At 35.8% G+C, this 25,779-nt stretch overlaps 1 protein-coding gene and 1 pseudogene across 1 annotated transcript in view; one reads left to right on the forward strand and one right to left on the reverse strand.

The window, feature by feature from the left end:
• LOC138693035 (zinc finger protein 723-like) overlaps positions 1 to 25,549 on the forward strand; it is a 31,919-nt gene extending 6,370 nt beyond the window's left edge. The window contains exons 2-5 of the mRNA XM_069816557.1: positions 9,838 to 9,938; positions 10,316 to 10,453; positions 11,381 to 11,463; positions 20,007 to 25,549. Of these exons, the coding sequence (XP_069672658.1) occupies positions 9,843 to 9,938; positions 10,316 to 10,453; positions 11,381 to 11,463; positions 20,007 to 20,988 (1,299 nt within the window). The 5' untranslated portion in view covers positions 9,838 to 9,842 and the 3' untranslated portion in view covers positions 20,989 to 25,549. The remainder of the gene's footprint in view (positions 1 to 9,837; positions 9,939 to 10,315; positions 10,454 to 11,380; positions 11,464 to 20,006) is intronic.
• LOC138693391 (uncharacterized) lies at positions 4,381 to 6,685 on the reverse strand (annotated as a pseudogene).
• Positions 25,550 to 25,779: the final 230 nt, after the last annotated feature.

A 25,779-nucleotide genomic window follows, 5' to 3' on the forward strand; every position in this document is an offset into this window, starting at 1 on the left:
TCTTGCATAATACTACACACCTAATCAAACCTAGCCTAACCTGTCACATAATACACATCTAATCTAACCTAACCTCTCACATAGTACTACAGACCTGTAGTAACATTCCTGACGTTTAGTATCATTTGGTTTGCATGTATTGCCATCCATGCTACTCGTGTCGAGAGTCATTTAGTAGAAGTGAATCGTCATGCGGGAAGAAACTAGGCCTATGGAGACTTTCATAACAATTACATTTACTATAACAATTGAAATGTATTGTGGCTGTGATGAAAGTGTTCAAAATTGGTTTATAGCGCCGTATTGGCAGTGATAAATGTGTGCAATAATCGTTCAGTGGATAAATAATCTATACCTTGTCCCTGCATTGTTATCAAGATGTGGCAACATTGTGTTTTTGGATTTGAGTGTCGTCGGGCACAAAGAGCTTTAGCATACGCATATGCAAGCAGGAGCAGAATTGTTTATTACTTCACCGTAAATCAAAATCATATTGGTGATATCACGGTTTGTGTATGGTTCCCCCATTTTGCCTTAGTGCCAACTGTTATGTTATGCAATTCAGTAAAGTAAAAATGAACACTCATTCCAGTTACAATATTCAACATCATGAATCAATAAAACATTGTCATAATTACAAGACATGACCAACTATGAATATATCTCTTTTTAACATTGACTTTAGTTCCGATTTTAGCCACGAGTAATTGGTAGACTAGCATTGAAATAACGCATTGTTGCCATATCTTGATAACAATCCAGTGTCACCACAGTCTAGTATATACAGTCACGAAGCTTAATACTTAATAAATATGCAAACATAGACAGTTGAAATATGCATCCATAGATAGTTGCTCACCACCAGGATCGCTTCTATCGCATCATCACAGACTCTTACCCTAGCAGACCATAAAATGTATTATACTTTCGACATCAATTTCTTTTGAAAAAATTAACACCTTTCTTCCACTATTGAAATATGAAATACATAAGTTTTATATATTATTTTCATAAAATATATATTATATTCTATAAACTCACCTTCCTGGATCTTTCGGAAGAAGGATAACTCTAACCTATTTTTCTTACAATTTATAGTACTACAAACGTCTCCTTGTCCCATATTATTATTCAAATTATTGTATTTTAGCCATTTACATTTATAACGAACACTTCACAGTTTACATAGCTTTTCTCAAAAATGCGCAATACGGCACAGTCAATGCTTTTCCGATCTAGACCAGGCCGTAATGTTTGCTCGGGTTTTCTATTTCAGTGTATGGAGCTCAGTGAAATATTATATTATAACTTTATTGTTTATCATTGCTAAGCTTTATTTAGTGTAATATGTCCATAAGTTCTGTTTACTTCTTGTTGCACAATATGTTGCAGAAATAATTACAGAACTGTGTTATTTTAATGTGAAGAGAATTTTACATGTTAACATAATCTGTTCGCGTCAACATTTCAAGTTTAGAATGGAAGCTATTTTGAAGTTTAATAAAAGAGAATTTATATTGTGATTTCAATTTAGCACATCTACCTTCCTTAATTTTAGACAAAACATTTACCATACCACTCGTATGAAATTAGTGTACGTATTACAATTGTGTTACTTCGTCTCTTAAGTAGTAGATAAATACAATAATTCAGTACTCAATTGTACTATTAAAATACAGACAAATTTAATGTCCGGGGTATCATACATGATATTATCCTTAATTATAATGTATGATTGCGAATATAGGAATGTAAGTTAAATATAGTAAACATAACCTATAATTTCAACATATCTAAATATCCGTGCTGTGCAATTGAACATTATTGAATCGTGCATAAATGAATATACAAGAATTTCGCAATATTTAATCGAAATAAAGGCAGGTATTACACATAGGAACAACGTAATTTTCACAGCAAAAATAATATTACTCGCAACTGAATTATGTCTGAAGTGTCTCATAATCATTGTTTTAAATTTTATTAATGGAATTACACTACATTTTAGAGAAACACATGTTACTGTTTATGCATTCCAACTAACTTATATGGTTGAAACAACGAGTTAGAAAGCTCTTTCTAACTAGTTGGGTTGAAATGCCGCCTTTCGTGATCGGGTCAAGCGAGTTACATCAGCGAATAGGGATTATAAAGAATGGACACTTCGCGTCGGTACCTTTGATGTAGCCGGACCGATTTCAATGGCCTTCAATCCAGCTAGAGCGTCAGATTCTGCTTTCTCCCTAGAGTTGGCGCTGACATCACACCGGCTAGCAGTCGACACAGCGGAAATATAACACATATAATTAATACATCTAGGTACATTATGTACTCAAATAAAATAAATTGGATCCATAAAATAATAAATCCTTCATTAACTGTAATGTCTAGACTCTAGAGTTCCTTTATAATGAGAGTTCAGACGTTGACCCCTACAACAATTAAAATATGTAATGATTTGATAGCGCTGAAAATGGAAAAACAAAACTCTCACGAGAAGTAAAACCATATACCTATATTATATTATATACAAATATTAAACGAATTCCATACTTAATTGTATAATGTATTATATTATTTTATAACATAATTTATGATATCTGAAATATAAAATATTATTATTACAACTAGTTTGTCACTGAGAAATAAGGAAAAGCTGTTAACTTGAATTTATTTGAAGCAAAGCGTTACTGGATTATGCAATGAGGTAGGCAATGTTTGGATCCTGTGTGTCAACTCTATTCTCAGTTATTATGTTAGCGTATGCTCGATTACACTACCTCTAGCGCTTGAAAGTGGAACTATCCGCTGGCGCACAGAAAAACAAAACACAGGAAAATTCGCTCAGTGTCCATTCTTTATAATCCCTATTCGCTGGTTACATGGTCTGCCTTACGGCCTGTATTAGATCACGATGGCTGTCGCACAGTCTATTGTTCCTAGTACTCACAGCGCTCCAAGCGGCTAGCAACTATCGCGAGATTTGCAAAAAATTATCCCAAGCTTCGTGACTGTATATAGTAGACTGTGGTGTCACCTTTAAGGTATGGTCACACGTTGCTACTTTTGCAGCGCTGCAGTACAAAAAACTGCGCCACTCTCGTACTGCGACGTGTGAACAACGGTGCAACCCGAAAAGTAGCGGCTGCCGAACCTGCTGCTCGCTACTTTTTCATGCTGTGCGTAGCTTAAAAGTAGTGACGTGTGAACAGGGTTCTCAGGGTTGCAACCACAGCATTTTTTATATTGGTTTTGTTGAAACTTCTGCAGCGGTTGCGAACAGTGTTACCACCCATACACTACAATGTTATGTTAATACCTAGTATTGTTTCTACATATTTCAGCTTTTAACATGATGAAAATAAGCCATTTATAATATAACTAAAATTACAGTGTAGACAGAATATATATGACGACGGTGAAATTTTTTTTTTTTTCCGACAATCGTAGCATAATTTGAAACAGTATAGTTGCCAACACTACACATGTAATTCTTTTAGCGCGTAATGTGACTAGGTACTTAGGCAATACAAATACTCGTGTATTGTGATAGAGAAAATGTCAGTTTTTAATACAAATTGGGACAGAGAAAAAAAAAAATTGATAGAATTAGTTGAACTTAGGGAATGTTTATGGAATATCCAAAGCGCCGATTATCACAACAAAAATAAAAGGCGGTCGGCTTTAGAAGAAATGTCTATCGAACTGCAGATGTCAGAAGACGGCATTAAGAAGAAATTACATACTCTTCGCGCCCAACATAGTAAAGAGCGGTCAAAAATGAAGAACATTAAATCCGGCAGCAGCTCACACCAAACATACCAGACGAAGTGGGAGTTTTTTTATTCGATGCAGTTCATGTTTCGTCACTCATGCAACATTGAAACTATGGATTCAATTGTAAGTACACACTAATAATACGAAATGTATTGTATGCATTATATTTTATAACAAATACACCAACTTACATTGGCAATCAGGAAATGAAATTGCTGACAGTTTACAAGAAGTGGAGTTTATAAACATCATTTTCATGAATCAAAACATCTTTTAAACATCATTTTCACGAATCAAAATACCATTTACACGAATCATTGAAAACAAATGCAAATAAAACGAATTTCTATGTCATATGGGAATAATAATAATAATCATAATAATCAAAATCAATAGGCCTACATGTCTTCAACTGTCATTCAAATATAATTGCACTGCCATTCAACTTGACCTTCGCAACAAAAGTAGTCTTTGAAATCTTCTCTTATTGTTTTTGCCAAAACGCCAGGATTGTGATGAACGACATTTCTTTCCATCGGCACCATAGTTGCATCTTCATGCCTCCAACTCTCTGGTATGATGGTACAATCCTGATTTTCGACATCAAAAGTGCCTCGTGGTGCATACATTGATGCTGATTGTGTTTGTGATGTTAAGAAATTGTGCAAAACAACAAGCAGCACATACAATTCTTTCCACTGTCTTAGGTGATAGTTCTATTGTTTTTCTGAGGCAACGAAATCGTGCAGATATAAGTCCAAAGGCATTTTCCACAATTCTTCTTGCACGTGAGAGCCGGTAGTTAAATATTCTTTCTGAAACACTTTGATTTCTGTTAGCAAATGGTTTCATTATGTATGACTTTAAAGCAAATGCATCATCTACAACTGCAACGTAGGACACAGGTTTGTTTCTTCCAGGCAACGGTTTTGCGCGTGGGATGTTCACTGTATTATTTTCAAGGGCACTTGATAAAGAGCAGTTCTGATAATCTCCACCATCTGAGTCACGTCCAGGTGCGCCAACATTGATGTATGTGAATCTGTAATTGGCATCTACTAATGCCATCAATATTATGCTGTGTGTATGTTTGTAATTGAAGTACAAACTTCCACTATTTGCTGGTGTTTTTACATTTACATATTTCCCATCTATAGCGCCAATACAGTTGGGAAAGTTCCACTTCTTCTCGAACTCATCAGCAACTTCTGTCCATTCTGCCTCTGTGTTGGGTGTCTAAAATACAAATGAAACAAAATCAGTATGTATATTTATGCAATATTTCTAATACCTAAATGTTTTTTTTTCAAGACTGGAACAAGTAGCTCTGACATAAATCATGAAATTGTAGAGGCAGTGGAGGTCATTGAAAATTATGACGAATCTACTAGTCAGTCGTTATCATCACCACCGATTCCGACGACATCATCAACCCAAACAAGAAAGAGACGTCGTAACGAAAGTGCACTCGATAAAGAAGAACAATTGATAATACAAAAATGTATGTCGGTTTTATCCCACCTAAAGGAAAAAGATGATTTCGCAATTTTCGGTGATTTTGTTGCCAGTGAATTGCGTCAACTAACTAACGTACCCGATTTACAGTTAACATTAAAAACTGCAATTCAAGAAGCCATCATTAAAATAAATTTCGAACATAGACAGAGACTGTGTTATGTTCAATCTGTGGAAAACTCTCAAGTCACAGGCCTAAATGTAACAGATAGTACGCAAGAACCAACAATTTATGTCGTACAAAATCAAGACAATGACAATGATGAAATTTTAAGCTAATTATGCGAATACTAACATTTACTTAATCATTTTTACATCCAAACATATGTCTTTATAGCCTATTTGTGTGAAATACTAACACATCTAAAAGTAGGTGAAGTAGGCTACTCCAAGCCTACGAAGTGTAATTTTATTCTATCAATAAATAATATCTAGTTTCTCACCTTCAGATGTTCTTCCTTTAGTACATCATAAATTGTACGTCAAACGTCTGGAATTATTTGTGATATTGTGTTAGCAGGTATACGGAAGAGATACATTAATGATTTATAACTGTCACCTGTGAAAAAAAAAAAAAAAAAAACAAATCATTTATAAGGAACTAAACAAGGTATGTAGAGTGCTTAATTTATTTGTTATTACATTGTTACCGTACCTGTTGCCAGATATCTCAATGTCACGACTAAACGTTCAGCAGGTGGGAAGCTCTTCTCATAAGCGTGTCCTTTCGTTCAATTAGGGGTGCCACTTTCTCCAACAGGTTGTCAAAATCAGCTGCAGACATACGCAAGAAGTTCTTATAAAATGATTCATCCCCTTCGCGTAGTTACCGAAGAAGATTGTTTGTAATTCCATGTTGTTCTCTATTTTTTATCCACTCTTTGGTCCAGCACCTTTTTGGTTTTCTATTTCGACGTTTTCTTCCACGTTTTATAGGCCTAATTAACGCAACTGATAAACAAGCTGCCGCTTGTATTTCATTGTCCGAATACATTTTTTTTTGATACCGCATCAGATAGATGTGAACGTAACCTCAAAATGTATAGAAGAATCAACACGGGGATTGAATGCTGCAGCTAAACTGCGGCTACAAAAGTAGCGCCTTGTGTGTGAACAGACTCGCAACCTTCAGCCGCAACTTTTGCAGCACATGGGTTGCGCAGCACAAAAAGTAGCGTGCAGTGCGCTACTTTTGGTGTACGTGTGAACACGAACGCAGCTTTTGCAGCTGCAGTACAAAAGTTGCGCAGTAAAAGTAGCGACGTGTGACCGTACCTTTACGTTTATAGGATACAATATGTTTGTTTTAATGTATAGAATAGTCTGCAATACTTTATAGTAGCCTACGTAATTACTACTCACCTGTATATATGCTAAATTGATATTCATTTGTTTTGTTTTTCCAGCTATATGTAACATACCAATATTGATGTCCACTATTCAGTGCAGTGACACGGTTTCGGAGAAACGAGCGTTGAAGTTGTTCCGGTGATTTTGGAAGTGAAAATATTGAATCTGTGAGAGATTTCTTGCCGAGACGGATTTCGAAAGTTCAAGATTTTGTAGGAAAATATTTCAAGAAAATTGTTCGGTAATTAAGTGCAAACGTTGTAGTTGCTGGTGAAGGAAAGAAGTGTAGAAACATAAAACACACAATATGATGAAATGTGAAGAATGCTAAATTTGTAGTAATTCAATAACCAACGGAATACAATGAAGAACAACAAATAATAAAGAAATTAACACAAGATATGTATATTGTAACATCGTTTCTTTCATATGTTTCGAATAGGGATCGAGTCCTATGCAGACCTATCTACCTAAAACACGTACATGCGCAAGGTGTACAAAGAATCTGAACAAACCAAACCTGATATGCCACTGACCCTCGACCTTAGAAAACTCGCATTCTATCTACTAGAAAACGTATATGCAAGGTGTAACAAAAGCCTAAAGTAAACCAACCTAATCTGTTTATGCAAGGCATAACAGTATAAACTAACTTAACGTACTTGTTACAGTGCATATTTGCAAAGCATATAAATGTGTAAACTAAAATAACCTAACCTAACCTGTCAGATTCGTAAATGCAAGCCATATGAAAGGTGGCTCGCGTGATATTAACACTTATAAAGAAATCGAGTGTACACTAGCGCGAAACTTTCGTAATGTTACCTAAGTAATATCTCTTAAATTGAGAAGAATTCGTTCCGGCAGGAAGGCGAGATCTCGAATATATATTACCTAAGTTATGTTGGTATGATTGAGGAAAGTTGCTCCTACCTATTTGTTTGTTAGATTATTATTTAGTACGTTATTTTACGACGCTTTATCAACATCTAAGGTTATTTAGCGTCTGAATGAGATGAAGGTGATAATGCCGGCGAAATGAGTCTGGGGTCCAACACCGAAATTTACCCAGCATTTGCTCATATTGGGTTGAGGGAAAACCCCGGAAAAAACCTCAACCAGGTAACTTGTCCCGACCGGGAATCGAACACGGGCCACCTGGTTTCGCGGCCAGACGCGCTAACCGTTACTCCACAGGTGTGGACTTGTATGTTAGAGAACATGGCGGACCCAACAGCATGCTTTGGTATACGCAATAGTAAAACAAAAAATTATAACGAAATAAACACATAATTTTCTTAATGTGACTTAATTTTTTATTTCCGCCATTGTAGTAGTTTTGTTTTTCATAAACTAGTTCTCACGTCATTAAAAAAAATCATCAGCCTTTCCCAGTGCTTAAAAATGCCCAAACTCAATTGCTGTCATCCAAATTGTCTTGTGGACTGCCGGGATAGAGGGCCTTGAAATCTTCTAAGTTAAGCTAAGATCGAAACAAATGTATTTTCTTTCTTTTCTATTAATATGAAGTGATTTATGACGTCACTTTCTTCCCACCCAAATTTTCGGTTTTCACGATAACATTATTGGCAAATTTCCTATTGTGTGTAGAGAATATATTTTGTTTAATAACGGTGTGCATTGACTCTTCATCATTCTCTCATATGATGCCAGTTGTGTAGATCAATTTTGTTAACAAACAGAATCATTGTCTAGGTTGAGCCATAGCAGGCAGGTGTATGCTACGACCACAATGAGATAAGACAATGATGGGGATTCATTGTGATGGAACCTGGGAAAGAACACTTCCACAGTAGTCGAGTTTTCATTATAATAGTACTAAATATGTCCCATATTCATATGTGGCTGATAATTGGTTTCAGATCTGTTTAGAAATTTAAAATAAAGTTTTTGGTATTTATTGATTTATTTTTTAACCTGTAAGATTTATAGGCATGAGGCCTTCTCTCTTCCTTTCCCAGGGGATTACAACTAGAATACCCTCAATACAATTAAAGTAACAATTACAATATAACCTGAGCGTTAAAATATGTAATTAATAAAGGTTAGACAATTTACTCATGAACTACCGGTACTAGGTTATTTACATTAAAGAAATATGGATTTCACTGTGTTAACAATTTAAATTATAGTGTTACTACACTTGATTATTGTGAAGTCGTTATTTATTTAATTAAAATAGGCCTAATTTGATAGTTCATCAGTGGTTATACAAATTGTGTTAAAAGAGAATATTGATGAAGGAAGTTAGGCAGATTATTGTATAAGTTAAAGAAGAAATTAGTTACTGAATTGCAAATTAAACGTAGAATTATTATTATTATTATTGTTGTTATTATTATTATTATTATTATGATTATTATTATATAATACATAGATAATATATAATATTACATGAAGCCATGTCTGGACGAGTCTCAGTTACTGACCAAGTACCTAGTAAGTTTGCGTTTGATTTTAATTTTATTTCGACAGTCCCTAATACTAGCAGGTAGCGAATTCTAGAGTCCTGGCAGTGCTATTATGAAAGAAGATGAGTATGGGGAAGTTTCATGTGAACTAGATCGTAGCAACTTCTAATAAGAGTTTCTCAACAACTCAGTTTCTATAAATCACTCTCAGTCACAAAACCTCAATTGTTTTAATTAATATTAGCAGAGAAAAATTCGCTCCGGTGCCGGGTATCAAACCCGGGTCCTTGGTCCTACGTACCAAGCACTCTCACTATTGAGCTACACCAAAGTGCAATCCACAGCACCAGATCGAACCCCTCTCCTCCAGTGTTCTTTCCCATTCTAGCCTGACTCCAAGTTGGGCATGTCTGTTGATATTTTATATTAAGTCAGCTGCCATTATACAAGGAGTGCACTGACCGGGATTCCACACTAATATGCACATTAATCTGTACAGTAATATGTATTGTTGCTCGAAGAATCTACGTAAAGATTATTATTTTTTGGTCCTACAGAACATCTGTTATGGTAACAATATTAGAGGAGAAAAATTCATTCCGGTGCCGGAGATCTTGGTTCTACGTACCAAGCACTTTCACCATTGAGCTATGTCGAAGTTTAATCCATAGCACTGGATCGAACCTATCTCCTCCAGTTGTTTTCCCTTTCAGGCCTGACTCCAAGTTACATTTTATAGTTAGTCAACTGTCAATTGTTTCAGTTGTGATGGATTTAATCAAGATGGAACCTGAGGTTGATCCATTGGATTTACAGGCACATGATGACACATACAAAATAGAAGAGAATAAGGCTTCTTCAGAGGTAAAGTGAGAAGTCTCCCTATTCTTTTTATGTTTGTCTAAAAGTGTTAGAAGACGATATATTTGTTATTGTGAATAATAATTAATAAAATATCCTACTCAAAAGGCGTTTGTAAACCTAGTGTAGAATATAAATCGGAATCTTTTACACATATCACAATATGTAAATTCTTTCACAAGGAACACCTGGCCCATCATCAATCATTGCGTGTATCCCTAAGATCTTGTTCACTTTTTACCTTTAATTGTCTTGTCTTATTTTTATGTGGAGAGTTAGCCAATAACGGCTATGCAGAACCAGATTGACGGATATTACAAGTGATGTCAATTTTAAAACAAAAAGAAAAAAACTATTCATGACATTTTTATGTTCTGTAGGAAGGGAAAATATTGCATCTGGAAGTGACAGGCATGAAGATAGAATGCGTGGACCACAGCTACGAAATCAAATCAGAGATAAAGATTGAAGACACTTCAGTGCCTACCAGCTTTGCATGCGTGAAATCTGAAGTTGATGTAAGTTGTTCACTCTCAGTATACAGATGTACAGTTAGTGCATTCTTAATTATGTCTAAACCATTAATAGTTTGCAGCATTAAATGTTTTCTTATTTCGAATAGTTCTAAACTTGAACGGCTGTCATTTTTAAATTTGAAATAGAATTCCCTGCAGGCACAACACGTTGATGAGGAGAAGAAATCCATTTATGAGTCCTGCATCCCATACCTAAGTGAGAAATATAACATTCCCACTAGTCAGTGGAATGTTTCTGGTCTTTTGTTTGGTGCATGTGGCACATTTCCTAAATTCACATGTAATATTTTAAAAGCACTCGGTCTCTGATTTTTTTAAATTAAACAATTTTATTCAATATTCTTAAGGATTCAATCCAAATATTACATTACTATTTACATCTTGGCCATTGATGATTCTATTGGATTTGCATTTCTCTGGATTTTTTACTAAACAATTCCTGTATTTAATCTTTTTGTCTTTCTAAATTTTTCTGTAGTACTTTTATTCGGGATCTTTATGGTCACCCTCATTGAGGGCAGATTATTTTGTTAAATATATATATATATATATATATATATATATATATATTAGTCATATGTGAGTAAATACATTTTTACTGTTCATTTGCATCAAATATTGTATCATATTCTGGTTATGTATTTCGCATTACAATTACACATCTTATGTACATATTTTCAAGTTTTAAACTTGATTCCAATGCGTTTGAATAGAGACAAATAGTCTGAATTTAAAATATACATTAGGATATATTTTAATGCGGTTTGGGGGAACCAGTTCGATTTTGTATAGATGTCATTTCAACCTTACTGAAAATTGAGATTGGATTCATTAAGTTCGAAAAGGTAGGTCTCTGACAGAAAACTGATAACGCAGATAGTCCTCTTCATTATTTACTCACTTTTCCAGGAAGATGTGTTCGACCTGGACAAAGTTCAGCAGGAACAGAAAGTGGAAGTATCTTCAGAGGAGGATGAAGTGTTTCCAGGGAGGTGAGTGTACTGTGCAGCATATTTTCAAACGTACCACCAACTGCATCAAAACAGTTTTATTTTCGCATCGGAATTGCGTATTGTTAGGGTCACTACTGTACTCCAACCACGAGAAAGTCTTTGCGGAATGAGACACAGCGGGGTAATGCTGTGAATGAATGTCGATGCCATAAGATGTCATAAGGTCACACATGTGGGTACTCGTATCTCTATTGGCTAGCTCTCACAGCACAAACCATAACATTGATACACACATATTTATACCACCCTAGTTACAAAATTAGATCACTGTTAATCTCTTTTAATCCCTCCATACAGGAAATAACATATGCAGGAGAGCGCATGGTTTTTAAACTGACGTTATAACGATAATATTATCTATCTACTTCGCTCCAATAGATGACGCAATAGTAAGCACATTCCTTTCACGGTTGATCTCCTGGTTGGAGAACAATAGTATTTCTATAATTTTGTTCTTGACCTTATATCCAGGATGCAAGTAGCATGCCTCCTGTTTCCTTAAAGGAGCAGTCCACGATAAAATTCGAAATTTTGATTATATTATAGGATGTTTACCTAAGTAATCCTTAGATTAACGGCGTTTGTCTCATCTCTCTACGCCTTTTAGTTTGTGAAATATTAAAGGTCTTATTGCAAGCTCTGACGTCATAACCACCGATCGCTTCATAAGACTACATTGTAGTTCCGTCTGACATACAGTGGTGTAGAACGAGTAAATATATATTCATATGTTACAGTCAGTTATTATTAACTCACTTAGGACCTATCATATGCATATACTATAATAGTAATAGTAATAATAATAATAATAATAATACTAGTAATAACTTACCCAAACTCTATCCCACTTTAAATCCCGTGTACAATGCATTCTGTTCCATTCTGTGATTAGAACGACTTAGGTCTGATAAGGGTTCAAACTGAAAAGGTTTAATATTTTGATCAATTATAACCTAAGTCAACGTCTTCACTGAGTGAGTGAATGTATGTGAGACGTGAAATATTCGTTATATAGGGACTACAGATACGTGTTTATCTCACGTCAGCAATAAATTAGTACCGTACATTGTTTATATTATTGTATTGCACCATAGTTGTTGAGTCACACGGTTTAGGCACCGGGGCTATGTTTGAGAGAACCTCTAAAACATGTGGATCATCGAATTACAGTAATTGATAATCACGAGCTACTTCCAACATATTTCACTGTGTATCTTCTCTCCACGCATTTTCCTTCCTGCTGTATGTTTTCTTTTCCACCCATCGTTATTGGCTTAGGGTACTGGAGTCTGGAACCAGTTACATCTATTTTCACGTTGTAATTATGGTCCATTATTGCAATCATAGTTCTTGTTATTATTCCATCATATTGAAAGTGTTTTCTCTTAGGAGTGTAAACCAATCTCTCGTTATGATATGGTTCAAGTTTGCTGGTGTGACAAAACTGATTAGTCTGCTTTAAGTCTTTTAAAGGGCAGGGTTGCATACATTTTTCAGAGCATTGTTGGTTCGGATCCAGGTTCGGTCCATTCCCTCTCGCTATTGTATGGGTGAATGTGTGCATATTGTTTATATGTCTCTGTTCGTGTATATTACAAATATGATTTAATACAGAAATGAATCTGTCTTCTAAGTCGTCAGGATCACCTTCACATGTAGCACATAACCACCACGAGTGATTTATGATGCTGTGTTTCCACATTTGTATTTTCTCATATGTTTTTGCGGCGGCTTTAAGGTATTTAGATAAGCTTTTTGCAATGTGCCAAATGTCAAATGATGGTCCACCATTCGTATTTGGTCCTCATGAATTTCCTAATTCCTCTATTACGTTCCGACAAAGAGAGGGTAATGTTCATTTTTTTCTTTTAGGCGATCTAGAACTTTTTCGCATGCTGCTTTTTCAAGATTGCCTACAATTAGACCCTTTTGCAGAACTACGAAGTCTATAAGATTATCTGAATTAAGGTCCATTACACTGTAAGTGACATATTTTGCACTGTAACCAGGTGAGTCAAATTGGTCATCACCGCGATTCGAACGTTTTTATCTTTTACGGAATTGATAAGTTGTTCATGAATCTGAAAATAACTACAACTACTGTTGGTTCTACGAATTTTGAAATTATTTTATAAAATGTTGTCTTGCCGATGAAATATAGTTGTAAAGTTTTTGAAAAATTTTCAAACAATTTGTACCTTATACCTGATGAATTAGAATATGAAGTTTCTTCTTCTATTTGAAAAGATCTGTCTAAGTCAGTTTATGGCTCACTCACATCTGATTCACCACACACATTTCTTAGTGTCTCGCACCCTATCTCACACTGCACAGCTTTGTTTATATCAGGTTTCTGTGAATTTTCAGCCTCATCGAGAACTACACATTCGTCAATATTTTCAGCTATAGGTGCATCACTGCAACTTGCTATTACTTCTTCGACGACCTCTTTTCATTTATAAGTAGACGAGCGCGTAGTATCAGAACTGTCTTGGGGAGATTCTCCTTTCAAAAATAAGGGACAGCAGTTTTCTTCATTTTCAGAGTTCTATTAAACGTCTTTTTAATAGAGACGATTCTTCAAAATTAATTTCATGGAAATGATTAAAACACACAACAGCAGTTTTCGATGGTGTAAAACCTTTTCTGTTGATTTTCTTCACCCATATTTTGAAATATTTGCGGTGGACTTTTCTCTGCTCGGCAATACATGAAATGATATCCCTTCTCCATGTTCTGCTTTTGTTCTTCCCTCTGAACACGAAAAATCACAACACCATGGCATTTTAAACTGTATTACGATACAATTTTTTCTGTTTAGTCTACTGCAGCTCAAAATCGTTCATATAAAAGAAAATAGCCCTACATAAAACCACAACGTTGGTATGTGCTATTTTATGATTAAATGAAAAGCAAAATATGACTTCACTAAATCACAACTAAGTCCGAAATTCTGTTCACGTGTACTACGGCTCGAGAAGATTATTTAATACAGAGCACCGCACTCGGGATGTTCTCGACCTACTATGCAATCACAACAGTTCAGTGGCTATGACGTCATAAGTATTTGTGCGGAGTCAGTAACTCAAGAACCATGCCTCGCATTGACATGCGGTAAATTACATTCTACTTAGATTGAAAAACGTGTTTGATTAAAGCCAACTTAATTTTATCGCGGACTGCTCCTTTAATTTCATTACCTGCCCTCCCACACAGTTACCCTAGTGTGTAATATTTTAACAAGATCATGGTACAAGAAACAGAATTAAAGACTTCTACAATTACACATTTTATACTTTTACCTGGTCATTTTGTAACTTCGAATCACATATAGTCTCACTGAGGTTTCTTGTTTTATGTTCATCTGTTATCAGGAAGTCCATCTCACTTGACGTTATTTGTCAGAAGAACAATAATTATTGTATGTATGCTTCTGAAGTCTGACTAGTGTAATATGTAGCTGGTCGATGATTTATGCAATGGAGGGGGAAAAGAATCTCATTATCTCTTGGCCTAGTTACCTCATAAGTGGTGCCTTCTTGGTGTCACATGTGAGGTTGAAACCTGTGTTTGGACAGCTGACTAAACAACAATATAGATTATTTTTGGAGTTTTTGACATTAGATGAAGTTGTATATATAACAATAGATCAGAGAATTCTATTTGCAAGAAAATAATATATAATTGATTTGGAATAGTTTCGAAACTGGGGGTCTATCCAGCAATCGGTAAAGTTGTCGAACCAATTCTCTGTTGGTGTGGCATAAGGTTATGCCAGAATTGGATCTGCTAGGCGAAAGACCAGAATGGTCCATTATACCTGCGTGAAGAAAAGACTACACTTCAAAGGAAAAACTAACCTTGTGCTAAGATACTAAGCCAAGGACTAATTGTGCCATGGATGAAGGAGCGAGCAATCCAACATTTCCTACTGATCTTTTTTCAACAGTCAAGCATGTACAGGGGACGAAAATCACCAAGAAGAAGTTACTGGATCGTTTATGAACAACAGAACAATGTGCTATAGCTGGCCATTAAGAAAGAGATGAATGTCTACCACGTATTTTGCCATTTGTCTCTGGGATTTCAAACTAAGTTGCATGCTACGTGTGACGTGGGTGCAAGCTGCATGCTACACTTTTCTGAATCCTGCGCAAACAAATAGCTTGCAGAATGCGACATGCTGCTCACCACATACATATGGACTATTTTGTTCCACACTACTTGGGACCGCACATATGCTTTGGTTCTGTTTCACTCAATTTACACACGCTGTGGTTAGTCTGCACAGATTTCAAAGTGTGTTCATTTGTTAGCACGCGATTACCTGGTGGTGGTGGTGGTGGTGTATAACCATGTCTTCAGAAATTACCGGATAACGAACATTTCAATATATTACTCATGAAAACCGTGGAGAAATACGCGTGTGTTTATGATAACACCATAGCAATCGCAATGAAAAACATCAAGCCTGGGACATAGTCGTCGAACAGTAAATATTCCTCTACAGGTAGAGCAAGTTAAACTTTTTTTTTTTCATTCCCTCCGAATGCATTTATAATTTCTTAATAGTTACATTACAGTGTCTTATTTTTAAATTGCATTTAATATTTTAATTTGTTTTCTCACCTATGCATAGTCACTCACGATCTTTTCGACCTAGTGATTTAAATCATGGGAAATAAAACCACTTATGTTACAGTAGAATAGCCCTTATGGAGGAAACTTTACTGGGGAAAATCCTACAATAATAATAATAATAATAATAATAATAATAATAATAATAATAATAATAATAGTAATAATAATAATAATAATAATAATAATAATAATAATCGCAGTTTAGGTCTCCTAATCTGTTTCTGAATCGACAGCAAACTTATTAAAACGGTCCCTCAGAATGCTTCTTCGGATGTCCAACATTTCGCAGTAATGATAATAATAATAATAATAATAATAATAATAATAATAATAATAATAATAGTAATAATAATGACATTATCACACTTTAGGCCTAGGTTTATATTGAGACAAAGGACGTTGTGCAAAGTAAAAAATGTGAAACTGTGACCTACACGACGGACGTGGCGTGAATACAAAACTCTGAGCTGCACCAAGTGACCTGCAGCGTGCATCCATATCGTACGTTGGACGTGGCATGCAATTTCGGTGTGAAAGCCGCCTAAAGCACTTATTTGCTTATTTACAAGTGGCTTTTAAGGAATCCGCAGGTTCATTGCCGTCCTCACATAAGCCCACCATCAGTCCCTATCCTGAGCAAGATTATTCCAGTCTCTATCATCATATCTTACCTCCCCCAAATCCATTTTAATATTATCGTCCCATCTACGTCTCGGCCTACCCAAAGATCTTTTTCCCTCCGGTCTCCCAAATAACACTCTATATGCATTTCTGGATTTGCCCATACATGCTACATGCCCTGCCCATCTTAAACGTCTGGTTTTAATGTTCCTAATTAAGTCAGGTGAAGAAAACAATGCGTCCAGCTTTGCATTCTCCATTCTCCTGTAACTTCATCCCTCTTAGTCCCAAATATGCCGGTTTTATATTGGCACTTGTTTGTTTAAACATTATTTATGTATTGTCTTGGAGATAGAAATATATGTTTTACTTACAGACACTTGCAACTGCAGAGGTTATATCAGCGTCGCCGGATGTGCCGGAATTTTGTCCTGCAGGAGTTCTTTTACATGCCAGTAAATCTACTGACATGAGCCTGTCGCATTTAAGCACACTTACGTGCCATCGAATTGGCCCGGGATCTAACCCGTAACCTTTAGCATAGAAGGCTATACAAAATCGCCAACCAGGCCGACTAGTGTCTTGGTTGAAGCTTCTTCACTAAAATATAATTTTTATTCCAGGCTGAAATATTCTTTTCCCTTAGTTTGCAGGCTAGGAATTGAGAAGATTTCTTGGAAAGATTTAGGTCTCTAATCATCTCTCAAATCGTTCTGGTCAAAGTATTCACTATGTGAAGTTTGAAAAACACTGTAGCTGCCACCACTTTCTTTACTTTGTGCTATACGAAACATACAGACATACAAGTTTCATCTACTGAGAACTGTTGTAGGTCATTAAGGTTGGGATATGTACCAGATCCGAGTGCGGCATATGTCTCATAGCTGGCGATAGATCAGGATGTGCCCTCTTATCACGATTATTTCGATTTGTTGTTGTTTAGTTCAACTGTCCAAAGATACCAACAAGACACCACTTATGAGACAACTAGGACAGAAGATAACGGAATAGGGTGGCCAGTTTCTTTCCCTCTCCATCGTAAACATCGCTGATTAGCTACATCAGGCTTTAGATGCATACAAACAATGTTCTTCTTATGGCACATATCGTCAAGTGAGATGTACTGCCTGATAGAGATGTACATATCAGCCAGAACTTGAAACAGAGACATTATTACAATTGATGACTATGATATTAACAATGCAAGAATAATCATTCCTACTTCTCTATTTATCCACTGGCGCTAATGTCCTGTACAAGTTTTGCATACCATACAAGGAGTAACTGCTAGCGCGTCTGGCTGCGAAACCAGGTGGCCCGGGTTCGATTCCCGGTCGGGGCAAGTTACCTGGTTGAGGTTTTTTCCGGGGTTTTCCCTCAACCCAAAATGAGCAAATGCTGGGTAATGTTCGGTGCTGGACCCCGGACTCATTTCACCGGCATTATCACCTTCATCTCATTCAGACGCTAAATAACCTAGATGTTGATACAGCGTCGTAAAATAACATACTAAAACAAAAACCATACAAGGAGCTCATGACTGATCTTGGTCTCCAAGCTTGATACCAAAATAACATAAATGTGCTGTCTTCACGAACTCTGAATTAGTTTTTCTACTTGTTTGAAGTGTGTACTCCCAACAAATATAGCAAAATACGTCGAGATATTTCAATCACGACCATTGTGAAACCGCCATTTCTTTGCGATCCTCGATCTGGAAAAGTGAACCGATTCACAGCACCGGATTGAACTTCGGCGTATCTCAATGGTTAGAGCGCTTGGTACGTAGAATCAAGGACCCGAGTTCGATCCTCGGCGCTGGAGCGAATTTTTCTCCTCTAATAATCATTTTCACCCAGCTGAATCCCAACTCATGCTTGTTAGTTGTTGAATTTCCCCCCGGTGTCTGTAGTGATGTCACTTACTCTTGATTAGTGGTCGACATAATATAGTTTTCATCATCCTTAATGTTTTTATCAGACGTGGCAACAGTAACTGACACAATCATGAGAATCGTACTCCAGTTGCAAGTATTTTGGCATTCCCACGTCCCAGCTGGTAGATGCCAAAAACTGAACTAGCGCTTAATTTTCTAGGTCAAAGCCACAGAAATTTTGGCATTACAGTAAAACCGTGTTATCCATCTATAAGGTGTTACAAAAATGTAACAAATCAGAATTCAAAATACGGTATTGTATAAAATCATTATATAAATTCAACAATATCTAAGAAATAATACTGATGTGTTCTATTCAATGTCATTTTCTGATTCAAGGACGAAAATAACCCCAAGATCAAGTCTAAAAACCAAGACAGCAACCAAAAATTATATTCGCCTGTATTATTATTCGATATGTGTACAGTATAATTCCTCATAACCAGCAACTGTGGGACAAAGCCAGTGCCGGATAATTGGAAAATACGTTTATGGGTTATGTAAAGACATACTGTATACTGCACAAACATTTTTTTCCATGTTGAAATTTAGTAATTTTCATATAGATATTTAAAAATAAGTTTTGAAATACATACAATGTTTATTTTTAGTACTGAATACGGTAATGTACATTCATCAGTTCATAATTGTTGTAATACATAATAGTGTAAAAAATACTAAACGTTTTCGTAACCTTATGACAATTTTAAATAGTCATCTGACGTGAAGAGCAGTGTAGCCAACGTCGTAACTATGAAAGTGAAGTAGCGCTCGATGATTTGAACCTCTTTTACATATCTCTAGTGTCTTCTTGTATATATCACTCTAATGAAACTTTTACGTGCTCTGGAAGACAGAATTTTAAACTTTCCTATTTAGATTTGTCCAACACGCCTTCGAAACGGTCGACTTCAAGTGATAAATTTAAAGATATCATCTCTACGCATTCTTTCCAAGGCCCAAGTGAGAGCTTACTGATGCTACCCGATCTACTCCAGGGACGTAAAGGTGTTTTCTGTGTATGTTGACACGAGTGAACAATGTAAAGAGAAAACAATATACGGTATATATGCTCCACAAAAACCACTCACATTTTCGTCTGATTCTTCCCTTTCGCATGAATGACTTTTTTCTTTGGCCTAGCCGAAAGTGCCGTTTTTTGGTATTGTCAGTTATTTGGGTGCCGGATATGAGGGATTTTACTGTATATAATGTAATGTTTAAAATGTTTTTTTTTTTTTTTTTTTTTTTTTTTTTTTTTTTTTTTTTTCTCACACGACATTGATAATAGTTGAAACCAAATAATTTATTATATTCATTTCAGGATTTTGGATAATGTTAAGAAGAGTGTGTCACAAGAACCTGCCGGCATTAATAATGAAGAAGACAAATTGAGACAGTGCGGTAGCAGCAAACCAGACTGTTCAAACATTGGCGCCGAAAGCCATAAATCCTTCAAATGTAATATATGCAGCATGGTTTTTGTATCACAGCAATCTCTGAAACTTCATTCACATATACAAAAAATGAAAACATCATTCAAATGCGATGTCTGTGGGAAGTGTTTCTTGGAACTGAGTGATATAAAGAGCCATGCACTCGAACACACACGCGGGATGCCATTTCATTGCACTGTGTGTGGAAAGTCTTTCAGAAGGTCATCGGATATAAACAGACACACACGCATACACACAGGCGAAAGGCCTTTCAAATGCGAAGTTTGTGGCAAGAATTTCTCAGGATTATCAGATTTAAACAGACATGCACGCATACACACAGGAGAAAGACCATTCAAATGCGAGATGTGTGGTAAATGTTTCTCAGCATCATCTCATTTAAATTTACATTCACGCGTTCACACTGGCGAAAGGCCATTCAAATGCGAGATGTGTGGAAAGTGTTTCTCATCATCATCAAATTTAACAACACATGTACGCATTCACACGGACGAAAAGCCATTCAAATGCGAGGTGTGTGGGAGGTGTTTCTCAGAATCAGGACACTTAAAGGCACATGTACGCAGTCACACAGGCGAAAAGCCATACCAATGCAATGTGTGTGGAAAGTGTTTTTCAGTATCTGGAGCTTTAAGCATTCATAGACGTATACACAATGGCGAAAAGTCATTTAAATGTGATACGTGTGGAAAGTGTTTCTCAGCATTGTCAAAGTTAAGCGCACATATACGCATTCACACAGGCGAAAGGCCATTCAAGTGTGAGGTGTGTGGAAAGTGTTTCACAGCATCTTCAAATTTATGCAGACATGTACGCATTCACACAAGCGAAAAGCCATTGAAATGCTAGGTGTGTAGGAAGTTTTTCTCTGTGTTAGATGCTTTAAGCAGACGTAGACACATACTTATGGCTTTTAAGGAACCTGGAGGTTCATTGCTGCCCTCATATAAGCCTGCCATCAGTCCCTATCCTGAGCAAGATTAATCCAGTCTCTACCATCATCCCATCTCCCTAAAATCCATTTTAATATTCTCCCATTTAAGTCTCGGCCTCCCCAAAGGTCTTACACCCTCCGGCCTCCCAGCTAACACTATTTTCATTTCTGGATTCGCCCTTACTTGGTACATGCCCTGCTCATCTCTACTTCTGGATTTAATGTTCCTAATTATGTCAGGCGATGAATGAAATGGATACAGTTCTGCATTATGTAACTTTCTCCATTCTCCTGTAACTTCATTCTTCTTAGCTCCAAATATTTTCCTAAGCACCTTGTTCTCAAACAACCTTAACCACTGTTGCACTCTCAAAGTGAGAGTCCAAGATTCACATCTATACCAAAGAACCGGTGATAGAATTGTTTTGTATATTCAAACTTTCAGTTTTCTTGAGAGCAGACTGGATGATAAAAGCTTCTCATCGAAATAATAACACGCATTTACCATATTTATCCTGAGTTTATTTTTCCACCGCGTATCATATACATTTGTTACTGTTGCTCCAAGGTATTTGCATAGAGACATACATTGAGGCAAAATTTAATTCAAGTGCGATATGTATGGAAAGTGTTTCTATCAATTGGAAGACTTAAAGCGGCATGTATGCATTCAGATATGCTAAAGGAATTCAATTACGAAGTCTCTGGAAATTGTTTTACACAAGTGGATCATCTCTACAATCACTTGCACCTACACAGAGATGAAAGAACGTTCAAATGCGGTATTTGCAGAAAGTGTCTCAAATTGTCGTCACCTCAAGATTCGTATCCTCCTACATTGATGCGAGAGACCATTTTAATATAATGAAACAGTTCTGCGCTATAAATATAGCCTAAGTATGGAAAATCATGAAGTCTTTCACATAGAGCAGATGTTTCACGTATTATATGCTGAAAATGCATTTGTGTTTACATGTAGATCTGCATTAATATAATATGTCTGTATACTTTCTGCTGCAACATTGGTATTCTTAATGCACAAATACAGTGAGGAATTTTTTAATTACGGGCTGCCTGAAGTGTAGCAGTCACAACCGCAAAATTAGAGTTTGGGTCTCTCGCGTAGACTTAGCAGTTTTATTTCGTATACATATATTTGATGAAAGCGTGAACTGATTATTTAAAACTGATTATAATAGGATATTGCCTTTTAAAATCATCTATTTCAGTGGCTGTATATTCCTGTGTTTCACAGAAACTTTCTTGTTAACGTTTATAAGCAACTCATGTAAGAATTTACTAATTTCCTGTGTGATATTTTCTTTCAAATGAACAACAGCAAAAATTAGTATAGAATTTACACAATGAACGCACGAAGTAACACACGAATGGACGGCCACATTTTGACAAAGCATCCTTCAAACTAACAAGAAGAATCTTCCTGCACTTACAGTATATGGTCTTCACCGGGTTTTTCTGAAATGGAGCCATCCTCAGTTGGTCCGTACCTCAATCTCTGTCTCTCTCTCTCTCTATATATATATATATATATATATATATATATATATGCATTCATTCATGTATGCAAAGTTTGTGAAACTGTTCCTATGATTTATGTTGTGAAATTGATTTGGTTAGTGTATTGCCACTGATGCTAAGAAAAATGTTTATACCATAGACACTTTTAGACATTAAGATAGTAGCAATATGAATTCACCTTTGGTTTCACCTACACTTTTTCTAGCAAATTTTAAATTAAGATTGTTTTCCCATTGATTTTGATCATAGTATTCTTAAATTGTCGTATTTAAAAATCTATTACATTCAATTTTAGTAGTGCAGATGTTTTCAGATGGAAATTGTGCTATGTACGCCTCGTAGTATCGCTTCAGTCTCTCACATTGAAGTGCCTCTAGTTGTTGACAATGTTGTCAACACTGGAGACATGTTCAATTGCAAGGTTTTGAGGTTGGAAATGCCTTGCCACAAATGCCGTCATATGATGATATGAAATCAGCAAAATGGAGTTCTTCGCAGGCTTTTCTTTTTGAGCTCGTGTAGAAAATTGGTGTAATTCCTACTATATTCATTTTCTGAGTAAGTTATTGCTCTTATTTTCAAATGGGTCTCCAACACAATTTCTTGAAACACTTCTGCTCTTGTTGTTGACACATGTTTCATAATGTACAGCTGAGTGAGACGAGCAAATGTCACCTTCCCTCTGCCAACCATTTTTTCTTTCAATTTTTCGTACTCTCTCTCGAGCTTCCTGAGAACTGGAATCATAAGGCTTATAATGTTTCCGGTTAAAATTCTATTTTTCTTTTTCAATTTTTTTTTTTCATATGGCAAAATAGTCATATGACAATTGTTGCCATACTGTTGCAGAAGACTTCAGTACTCTGCTTATTCAACTGGAAAGTGAGGCCGGCAAAGGAGACACGAGTCTTGCCCATAACTGCCTGCCATCAGGTCTGGGTTCCAATGCAGCTACAAAGCAAGTTAAAAGTTAGGACTGGCCCATTCAGCCCGGGTTTTATAAGCCCAGTCCAGGCGGGACATTAGAAAGCCTGCCTGTGTGCTGATATTTTAGCGTAACTTGCATTCAGGGAAACAAGTCTATACTGGTTACGATCAATGAGTACTAGTTTGAAATCTAAGTTTGTTGGCTATTTAGTCACTTCAAAAAATCTCTATTTTCTAGTAAAATTCTTGATTAAAGAAACATGGTTTTACAATTTATTGCACTACAGAATGTCATAAAATAATAAGATAAATATTATATATTTCAGTTTCCTGCAAACTGTATCTGACTCAACAAAATAGTAACATATTTTCTTAACTTTTGACTAGTTGACTGGAGAGGAGAGGAGGGGAGGGAATGGAGAGGAAAGGAAAGGAAATATTTTGAAAATATATCGATGATGATTATGAATATCTACAACAATTATAGAAAAAAAAATCAATTTTACCTTTTCCCTTATCAACAATTAAAAGCCTCGTGAAGATATGTAAAATGTAAAGAAGTTTTTCGTTGTTGAGAATATTGCTTTGTTATTCAACTTATGAGGAACAGATTTCTTTTTATTTGTTAAGCTTAAAGTTTGAAAGGTTTGCATTACATTTAGTACAGTATATTATTATGATGAAAAGGAAAGTGTAAGTAATTTGTAATAAATGTTGGCACTTATTGGATATTATGCTGACGAGAATAGTTTTCTTCATATTTATTACCAGTATGTTTCAGAGGATGACAAATTAAGTTTTCAGTAGTTCGTCTATATCTGTATGCATCGTAGTAGGTTTGGATGAGACTTGGTTGATATTTATCAAGCATCTGAAAGCAGGACAGTCTGGCGCAGGTCTGCGTACAAAGCAGTCCTTTCGGTTCACTACCAGGGCTGTTTGGAGTAGAGATGGTAAAAAATCACTAGCAGCGATTTCTCATCGGTGATTAATAAATCACTTTCACTCCAGTGAGTGAGCTATTCATTAACCAGTGAAACAGTGATCGAACTGTGATTTCACTGCAACATGAAACTACTGTATACTGTACATACAGTGATTAAACTCTCTCCCTGTTCTCAAAATATAGCAACAGACTAGACTGTGATATAGCTGAATCTCTTTCATTGCAGTCTTCTGCAATCTGTTCAACAAGTTTTGAACTGCTTGGCAAAATCCTTCACAATCTTTACTGCGTTGCTTATGCTTTATTGGCACCCTAGTTCATTGATCTAGGCTGGCACCTAGTGGCCAACAAAATAGACTTCCCTTCACCTTGAATGACGTCATTAGCGGGAAATTTCAATACCCACGAAGGCCGCGAATTCAAAGAACCAATATTTAGCCACTGGCGACAGTTTTGATTTCGTGAAACAAAGGGCGGTAATTTGTATATCACATGACCGTAATTCTATTGGATTTTCATTAGTTAGTATGCATTAATACTATGCAAATCATGTTAAAATATGCTAATTGTATGCTGTCATTATGTTAATATAAGCAAACTAATGTTAAAATGTGCCAATATTCTGAAATAAAACTCCCTTATCCAAAACAAATTCCTGAAATGTCGACTCAAATTTCACTTACATTTATGACTAATATAGCCTATGCAATTGCATTAACTTCCAATCTTTGGTAATTGTTGAATTACAAAGTTAATTTTATGAAAAGAAATATTATTGTAGTAATTTCACTAAGCTAATTTTGTAAATATATGTTATTGTAGAGATTCCACCAAGTTCATTTTGTAAATAAATGTTACTGTAGTAATTTATTCATAATTCTCCAGATTAACTGTACCACAGGGACACTAGATAGATATTTTAACGTTTATATACAAATAATATAGAACACAAATTAAAATATGCTTATCTTATGATATTATAGTATGCAAAACATTGTTCGAATATGTTAATATAATGAAATAAAATTCGCTCGTCCAGAACATAAATTCTTGAAATGTCTACTCAATAAAATTCACTTACGACATTTACATACAGATATGTAATTGCACGAATTCCTATCTCTGGTAATTATTTATATAAGTTTTTTTTTTAATAAATGAATAAATGTTGTTATAGTGATTTAAGCGTAGTAATTATGATTGATTTCAAGTTAATTTACGGTATGTTCTCCAGAAGAACTACACTCTACTATCTGCCAACATAACCTGCGAGCGGTCCAGGACAATTACTAAG

The sequence above is a fragment of the Periplaneta americana genome, chromosome 17, assembly GCF_040183065.1.
Source record: "Periplaneta americana isolate PAMFEO1 chromosome 17, P.americana_PAMFEO1_priV1, whole genome shotgun sequence".
NCBI lineage: Eukaryota > Metazoa > Arthropoda > Insecta > Blattodea > Blattidae > Periplaneta > Periplaneta americana.